This window comes from Agrilus planipennis, unplaced genomic scaffold (assembly GCF_000699045.2).
Source record: "Agrilus planipennis isolate EAB-ADULT unplaced genomic scaffold, Apla_2.0 scaffold40, whole genome shotgun sequence".
Classification (NCBI taxonomy): Eukaryota; Metazoa; Arthropoda; class Insecta; order Coleoptera; family Buprestidae; genus Agrilus; species Agrilus planipennis.
Window position 1 is genome coordinate 101,178 of NW_020438938.1, and position 8,349 is coordinate 109,526.

At 31.3% G+C, this 8,349-nt stretch overlaps 4 protein-coding genes across 6 annotated transcripts in view; 1 reads left to right on the forward strand and 3 right to left on the reverse strand.

Moving 5' to 3' along the window:
* Positions 1-8,241, reverse strand: part of LOC112904415 (protein disabled-like) — a 12,751-nt gene extending 4,510 nt beyond the window's left edge. Inside the window, exons 1-4 of the mRNA XM_025974396.1 lie at positions 8,183-8,241; positions 8,084-8,096; positions 7,920-7,950; positions 7,568-7,717 (exon numbers count right to left, since the gene is read on the reverse strand). Of these exons, the coding sequence (XP_025830181.1) occupies positions 7,568-7,717; positions 7,920-7,950; positions 8,084-8,096; positions 8,183-8,226 (238 nt within the window). The 5' untranslated portion in view covers positions 8,227-8,241. The remainder of the gene's footprint in view (positions 1-7,567; positions 7,718-7,919; positions 7,951-8,083; positions 8,097-8,182) is intronic.
* Positions 1,245-4,167, forward strand: LOC108742798 (gamma-tubulin complex component 4). The gene is made up of 9 exons (XM_025974420.1): positions 1,245-1,416; positions 1,536-1,698; positions 1,783-2,107; positions 2,175-2,361; positions 2,410-2,712; positions 2,816-3,077; positions 3,138-3,318; positions 3,380-3,665; positions 3,722-4,167. Exons 1-9 carry the CDS (start codon positions 1,348-1,350, stop codon positions 3,986-3,988), a joined length of 2,043 nt encoding a protein of 680 aa, XP_025830205.1. The 5' UTR covers positions 1,245-1,347; the 3' UTR covers positions 3,989-4,167.
* LOC108742800 (vesicle transport protein USE1) lies at positions 4,222-5,462 on the reverse strand. 2 transcript variants are annotated; one of them, XM_018478121.2, is made up of 6 exons: positions 5,371-5,462; positions 5,127-5,309; positions 4,856-5,031; positions 4,646-4,809; positions 4,449-4,590; positions 4,222-4,393 (listed from the first exon to the last, which is right to left on the reverse strand). In XM_018478121.2, exons 2-6 carry the CDS (start codon positions 5,273-5,275, stop codon positions 4,353-4,355), a joined length of 672 nt encoding a protein of 223 aa, XP_018333623.1. In that variant the 5' UTR covers positions 5,276-5,309; positions 5,371-5,462; the 3' UTR covers positions 4,222-4,352. The 2 variants fall into 2 exon arrangements, with proteins under 2 accessions (XP_018333623.1, XP_018333624.1); XM_018478122.2 differs by having other exon boundaries at positions 4,226-4,393; positions 4,859-5,031; positions 5,127-5,440.
* Positions 5,695-6,638, reverse strand: LOC108742801 (DNA-directed RNA polymerases I, II, and III subunit RPABC1). 2 transcript variants are annotated; one of them, XM_018478123.2, is made up of 2 exons: positions 6,539-6,638; positions 5,695-6,470 (listed from the first exon to the last, which is right to left on the reverse strand). In XM_018478123.2, the coding sequence occupies exon 2, from the start codon at positions 6,411-6,413 to the stop codon at positions 5,781-5,783; it is 633 nt and encodes a 210-aa protein (XP_018333625.1). In that variant the 5' UTR covers positions 6,414-6,470; positions 6,539-6,638; the 3' UTR covers positions 5,695-5,780. The 2 variants fall into 2 exon arrangements, with proteins under 2 accessions (XP_018333625.1, XP_018333626.1); XM_018478124.2 differs by having other exon boundaries at positions 6,549-6,604.
* Positions 8,242-8,349: the final 108 nt, after the last annotated feature.

Here is an 8,349-nt window from a genome sequence, read left to right on the forward strand (position 1 = left end):
TATTGTAAATAATAATAAAATACCATTCTCTGATGACATTTTTCTAATAAATTCATTTCTTTTAGCTCCCTTTTAATTCGCTATTTACTTCATTTTATATCGCCTCTCTAGTCCCCTTAAAGAGATTTTTATTTATTATTTATTTGCCAAACATCACACGAACTTTCATCATAGAAAAGAAACTTTCATTATTTATAGGATTATATTAATACCATAGACAATATTATGATATGTGAATATCTCTATAGTGAAACACTAGAAAGTTTTATAAAATAGTAGAGAGCACTGCGATTACTATGGATTTGTGGACGATAGGTGTAACGGGAGTACTAAAACCATCGATATCCACAAAAACATTTATTAATTAACAATAATAATATAAAAATAATTCGCGTGTGTGCGTGAGGTGTTAAAATGGGCGCGCGCGGGAAATCTTAACCAATAAGACTCGCTACATACAGTAACTCCACTCGTATCATTATTATGTACTTAGCGCCCGGCGTTGTGGTCCATTCGCCAGCTCGAAGGTCATCATCAGTGAAGATGACAAGTGGTCAGTGGTTGTTGTTTATGGATTCTATTCTCACATCTATGACCATCACTGACAGCCGCAGATTTGACCTCCCATCGACGTTTACTAATGGACATGCCTTAGCGGTCAGAATTGTGGTACAATAAAAGAAAGAGATGGAACGAAGTTTCGGACAATATCCATCTCTCTCACGATAATGCGTAAGCGTGTCATAAAAGAGATAGCACTAGTCCGAAGCCATACGCCATCTTCCTCACTTTTCGATCCAAGAAATTATTACAATGACATACGGCTAAGGCACGTCCAATAATATATGTCTGTGTGACCTCCTATATATCTGTTATATATAAGGTGTGTTCCGAAATAGTGCTAATGACGTCATGAATCGACGCCATACTGTTGATTTATTTCGAAATATACTAGCCAGTGCCTCTGCCAGTGCCTTCTCTGCCAGTGCGTTGACGTCAAATTAACGCCATATTGAGAATAGTGTTTGTGGTCGTTTGCAACAATTTTGCTGCAAAATTAATAGTTTCTTATAATAACAAATTCCTCAAAGTCTGATGCACACATTCCCATTTGATAGACTACTACGTCTCTCTCACCAGTACAATGTTGCGTCGATTCATGACGTTCATTCGGCACTGGCTAGTATGCTGGGTTATATTTCGGAACACACCCATGGTCGACACCTACCATAGGTTAAATAAATATATAAGTGGTACCGTTAATGCCACTGACACTTGTGACAGTGAAATTCAAATAAATTTATATTTATCTTTTATATAAGTTAAATAGAATTTATCTTGGAAAGTATGATACACGAAACATTACTTTATTTATTGAATTGCCCTGTAAACGTATTTGGGACATACGACGTTGATGTTAGTTAATTATTCCTTAATTGCTCTTAATAAATTTCAGAACCCTCACCTACACATTACAGACATTAATAAGAAATGTGTATGTCGTGTGTACGTTAAGTAAACTTTTATTGTTATAGGGATTGTCTGACATCTTAGAAGTACAAGATTTCATTCATCCAAGTGAGAAGAAACTTCATCAAAGAATTTTGGCAGTGGGTGCTAGCTATCACTGTATTGAAAATTTTATCAAATCTGTAACAGACCAAAATATCATTAATCTTCAGACAAATATTGAAAAAGGTTTATTTTTTGAGTTTGATTGCATTAATAATAAAGATACAAGTTTTAGTTATATTGAAAAGTTATAGAAACTATGTGTTTTAGATTCAGTAATTAAATTTGAAGATAAGATTGCAACAAAGTGTGCTACGCCTGGGCTGTATGTAAAAGCTTTTTGTCAAGGTGTAGATAAATGCTTGGAAGAGTATAGAAGAGATATTGTAAAACTGGAGGAGTTGTTCCTTAAAAATTGCAGTATAAATTTAACATATATTCTTGGTTGTGTAGAAAAGTATGTAACATTATTTGATGCTTTGAAGTCAATGGTTTATATGATCCAGTCTGATAGTATCAGAGGTTGTCAAATCATTGGGAAATTACAAAGATATTTGGAAAGTGGTACTGAATCTGTAAACAAAGCTGCTACCAGGTAAGAGGCAGATATGAAGTAAAAGTTTGTATTATTTGTAATGTACAATCACTGCACTCCTTTGTAGGATAATTCAGTTTGTGAATGTAATATTTTTTCGTCAACTCTGTAACTGGATTATTTATGGAGATCTGCTAGATATAAATGATGAATTTTTTATTTGTGATGGAAAAGATGTAGATGAAAATTTTATTAATGAAGATCCTTCACATCAGGAAGTAACTAAATTTAGTGATGCTGCTTTTGATGCTCTGGTACGTTTTAGTTATTTATTAAAAAAAAAAATGAATGTAAAATTGTAGAAAAGTAGCAAACTGAAGAGACCTCCTCCAATCCGCCGTTTTTTTTTAAGAGAAGAGTTATTTCCTTTTGACAATTCTAAACATCTTGCTGAAGTAATATTATTCATAGGACAGATTGTTTGGATAATTAGCAATGGACCAAAAGAGAAAACCAAAGATAAACTAAACCTCAGATACACAAGGGACGTGTGGGAAGGAAAAGATGTTGTGTATTATCAAAAATTACAGAAATTGGAGAAAAGTGCAATTAATATAACGGAATTTGAAGCAACAATTGAAGAATGCCGGTTGACTTTAGCCAAAGTGACTTTTTTTCCTGTTTACATTTTTAATATTTATTAAACAATTGATTTTAGTTAATAATATTGGTTATTCACAAATAGATAAAATGTATTTACGATTTCAGTATTTGTGGAACATCATGGTAGAAGAAGCCAATTTGCTGGAACATTTGCAATTAGTTCGTGACTATTTCTGTTTAGGAAGAGGTGAACTGTTTCAGCAATTCATTGTTTCTGCTGAAAACAGTTTGAAAGATAATCCATGCACTTCTACAGTCGGAAATATTAATTGTATTTTCAAGGAAGCGGCACAAAAATTGTACGGTGATACTGACAAAACGCATAAAAAGTTTGAACTTGCTATAGCCAAGGTTCAGGACAATAACTGTAAAATATATTTATTCTAACTAGTAAACCGTATATTTTGGTTTGTTTTTTTTTTTGTAGGTAACGATCCACTGTTATCTTTAGAAGTAAATTTTGAAGTAAAATGGCCTCTGCATATAATATTTCACCCAAATACGTTAAAATTGTATAATAAATTGTTCTGCTATCTTTTAAGAATTAAAAAAACTCACATAGATCTTCATAAATTGTGGTCGTTACACATTCACTGCAAACACAAAATGTATTAATTTTTTTGCTATTTTCTCACCAGTTTTATTTATTTCAATGCGATTTTGTTGTAGAAACCCAATGGTATGGAGTCTTCGTACTACGCTGATGTTTGTAGTTAACAATATACAATATTATTTACAAGTTGATGTGATTGAAGGCCAGTTTTCAATCTTGAAAGGGTCTTTCAAAAACGCGCATGAATTCGGTCAGATTGCTCGCCATCATTCAATTTTTCTTTCGAATTTGTTAAGTAAAACTTTTCTACTGGCCACTGACGAAACCTCAGATCAAGAAAATAAGCAGCACCATTCGCTGTACCAAACTCCCGCCGTAATGCACACAGAAGGCGAAAATTTAGTAAGAACTTTTTATTATTCATTTACTTTAAAGATGACGTGTTTTTTATACTTAAGGTTTACAAAGTCATCCTTCAAATACTGCAACTGTGTGACAAGTTCTGCTTTTTGGCTTTAACATGGGAAAATAATCTTCAGGAACCAGAACTAAAACAACTTGAGGAAATGAAGGCAGAATGCGATACTCTTATGCAAGTACTCCTGAGGGTTCTTTACAACTTACATGAGCGCGTCTCTGGGCCTCACTTACTCCAATTACTTCATCGGTTAGACTTCAATAGGTGGTTCAGTAAAAGGAAGGACCTGCCTCTCACCTCAAACTAATATTCTGTTACTAATATTGAGATTATTAAATTCATGTAAGTAGTGCTTCTTCAAATATTTATTTCATTTTTCAAATAAGTATAAATACAACTAATCAATGACTTGATAGTAGCCCTTTATCCTTATTGTCAGAAGTACTTTTTCATTTAGGAAGGAAATGAAACAATTTTTTAAGACTAGTTTAACGTTTTTTATTTTGAAAAATTAATTTTCGATAATAAATAGTAACAACTAATAAAAAAAACACCTACAAAATGACCTTTGGCCCCATTTTTCTTCCTATTACCATTCCATCGCTTACTTCTAAAAATTGATTATATTTTTGCTGTAGAGTGGAATACAGAAAATTGTCCTTATTTATGAATCAACGTTTTTTCTTCATTATTTTCATAAATAGAACCATATCTGCAAAAATATCAAATTAAATGCACTTTTCAATTAAATGATGAATGATTCCTACATATAAACACTACAAGTACTATGAGTAGCAAAATCCACAGCCAACATTTCCAAGCTTTTCTAGACTGTTCAGTTAATGTACTGGATTCAGTTTTTAATTTTATAAAATTTTCTTCAGATAATTGTGAAGACCTACTGATTACCTAAAAGTATATGTTTAAAACTATTGATGATTTTAATTTGTTATTAACAAATTACTTCAGTATCTTTTTTAATTATTTTATTAGCGAGTTCTGACTGCTCTTTTAAGTTCTTGGCCATAGTTAACATTTCTTCTGCAATTTTTTCTTGTAGTTGCTGATTATAATCAATAATTTCATCCAAGCCAGTTGTTGCTTGGTATACTTGTCTTTGTCTGAGACCTTAAATATAAGCATTTAATTTAAACACTAACAATTTACTTACAACTACCTAATAATTTTTCTCTGTCTGATAAATCATTATTTTCTTTTACTCCTGTGTTTGTAAGTGGCAAGTTTTCAAACTGATATTTTCTAAGTTCCTCTGAAACATTAAGTCCAAGCAAAATCCTCAAACTTGTAATTCTCTTGCTATATTCGGCAGTTGCTTCTCTTGGAGGTTTCCTATGATGAATTGAGAGGTATTAAATTATTAAATTTTAATAAAGCATTAAACGATTACAATAATTAATATTGCAAAAGTAGAAGTGCCTTCTTACTCTGGTAATTCAGAAAGCTGCTTCAACATATTTTCTAAAGAGTCCAAATATTTTGGGAATCTTTCGTCGCCTTTTTGATTGGTCTTTACCATTAGATCACATTTCGCAAGAAGTCTCCGCAAATTCGTTTCCGTTCGTGATAGTACCATTTTTTATTTGATTATCCTACACTTCAATGGGTCACTATGGAAAGGTATACACTTATTAAACTATTCAAGAACATTAAATCAAAAATAGACAGTACATAATAATTAAACATTATGTTGTAAATTATAACTGTTTCTTTAAACCATTGCGGCAATAAGTCTAAAACAAAAGATTGAAGTATAGGTTAACTAATTTATTATTTATTAAAATCATAGATAAAATTAAAATCGGGTTAATAGAACTGCGTTGAAGTTGAAACGATAGTGTTGCCAGCGGTAAGAACTGTAATTCCTTTTATACTACCAGAGATAATTTGTTATTTTGCTGAAGAGTACAAATTAAGCAAGTTACTTCCCATTGTATATGCTCGCTGGTGTATATTTTTTACAATGAAAACCTTCTCATTTGAAAATAAAACTAATCTATTTCAAACTTTATTTATTTTTAGAATCTAGAATCTACTTTTATAAGATTATATTTTTCAATTGTAACAAGTTTTAGTTACCACTAGCAAACTAGTCTGTAAGAAATGTACCTTCCTGCTGTCTCAGACGATCTTATAATTTTTACAACTTGTCCTCTCTTCAATCCAAAATATCTGGCAACAGGATCCCCTGCTTGTATTCTCATCAACATGTTCTCTTTTAATTTGTATCTAGCAAGCAATTCTTGTTTTTCTTCTGGTGTCATAACAACATGTTCAGGAACCAGTTCATGCTCAGTAATATTAATAAGTAGCTCTGATTCTAAAAATTGCTCTAGAATATATTTTGGAGCCATGTCAACTAAAGACTGTTTTGCTGAAGGAGTCATTCCCTGCTGGACAACAATTATTGCTCGATGTATGTTTTCATCTTGCATTCTTTGACAATAAGTCTTAATTGTCTTTATTCCTATTTTGGGTTCATCAGGGAAAAATACAAACATTTGGTCGGTCGGATCATCATTATGGGCTACTAAAACTATTAAGTCGCTTCTGGAAGGTCGTTTCTCGCTGGGCTTGTCACCAAATTGCATTTTGAATTGTTCTAAAGTCTGGTCCAATTCGTCTTGCGTTACAAGATAACCTCGGTCATGACAAAGTTGCATTACTGTTTTACGGATTCTCCACAGTTTATAAGTTTCGGCCTCATCATCCATCTCCAAAGTTTCTTTGCGTTTAGTAGTTCTTGTTTTTCGTTAGTAACTTAACCTCACCTGTAAATGATAAATAATAAAAATGAGAATGATAAGCATTCGTTTAAGTAGATATTATTATAATATACATGAACTTGCTTGTGGAATGCGAATTTTATAGAAATATTTGTTATATAAATAAATTAAAATGCCTTCTAGATAATTTTCGTAAATAATAATAATAATAAAAAGTTATTTGCCGCACACATAACGCAAATGNTCTGCGGGTACAGAGTATTCTCACGTTTGTATAAGACTTTCTGTATTGCTAATTATTATCAACTTTTAATGTATATTGTTGTTTTATAATACAATGTATGTATACTACTGATCTAAGCAAATAAATTGGCAATGCTTTAGTTTAACTTACAGTGTAGCTTATAAAACTATCTTCAAATGGATCGTTGGAGGGTGTAAGTCGTTCAATTTGTGAAATACCTTGTTGCAAGTTTGTTAGTTCGATTTCCAAGTCTACTAAATTTGCGACAACTGGGGTACTTGACTTGTTTTCTGTGCTATGAGATTTTAATGCTGACGAATTTTTAACGGTACTACTGCAACTGATATCCTAAAAAATGTTATTTAAAACTTGTTAAACAAAATATTTACTGATTAATATTTAATAAAATTGCATTATCCTTACCCTACTATCTGAAGCTACACTTTCAGGTATTACATTGGAATTATCTCTGTTAAAACCATAATTTTTTTCAAGATTTTGTTTGGCTAGTTCAATTTCTTTTTTCTTTAATGCAAATACAACTTGAAACAGATCTCTCATTGCTATAACGACCTAAAAACGCCATGCTAGTTATTATCATTAACATATCCAATGCTACTTATACCTGACTTGCTGCTTTATCTGTTTTAATGCCAAAAAATCGATGACCTGTATCTGGTGAACCAAATATGTAACCAAAGGCTCTGGAATCTGTCATGTCTTGGGCAATGAATGAAATTTTATGGACAGGGTGATGATATAATGAATCCTAAAGCAATATTTCAACAAAAAATATAATTAAATAAGTTGGGTTTTGTACATTCTATAATTACCCCAGTTTTTTCATCACGCAATCTTAATCCATCAATAGCCACGTTGATAATAATTCTTTGCTTATGTTCACCAGCTGCACGAATAGCTATTTTTAAATCAGACAGCGCTTCTTGGCACATTCTGTCTCCTCTAGCTTCAGAAACTTCTAAAATTCCTATGAGTTTTGCTTTGAAACTCATCCCTTCTCCAAGAAAACGGGAAGTCTCGTTTTTGTCTGGAATTTTAAAAAAATCAGTACATATTTATATAGTTCCTCCAATAAAGAAACAAAATCCACACATTTAAACAGGTACATCTTTTTTAACGCTTTTTTGTAGACTACTTCTTATGAATCGAAACATAAGAAACATGCACAATGTTATATCAGAAATACACTTAAAAATTTATGTTCACCAGTACTTAAATGTTTTACTCACATTTTAAAGGACTGGTTTTCTTTCTTAGTGTCTGCATGTTAAAAGTAGAAATTGATTATTTTCTAATTTTTTAAAAATTACACGATTTTCTGTATAATATAATGCAATTATATTATAAATTATTATTATAAGTAGTCTTTATATGTAAAAAAATTCTTACTTACAGTTGCATGTTTTCTAAACAAAAAAAAATAAGTAATTATAAAAAACAATTTTTCTGTTTATTTTTATGAACAATTTCTGGTATTGATTTTAAACTTTACTTTGGATCACAATTAAATGAGAAAACCATGATACATTTGCACATGCTCACAATCTCATATTGATTTACTGCTACTTCTATTTTTTATAAAAGATGGTGTACACAATTTCTTGATTATTCCCATTATAAGCCGCATTATGCTGAGAGTACATTCTGGATTTATAATAG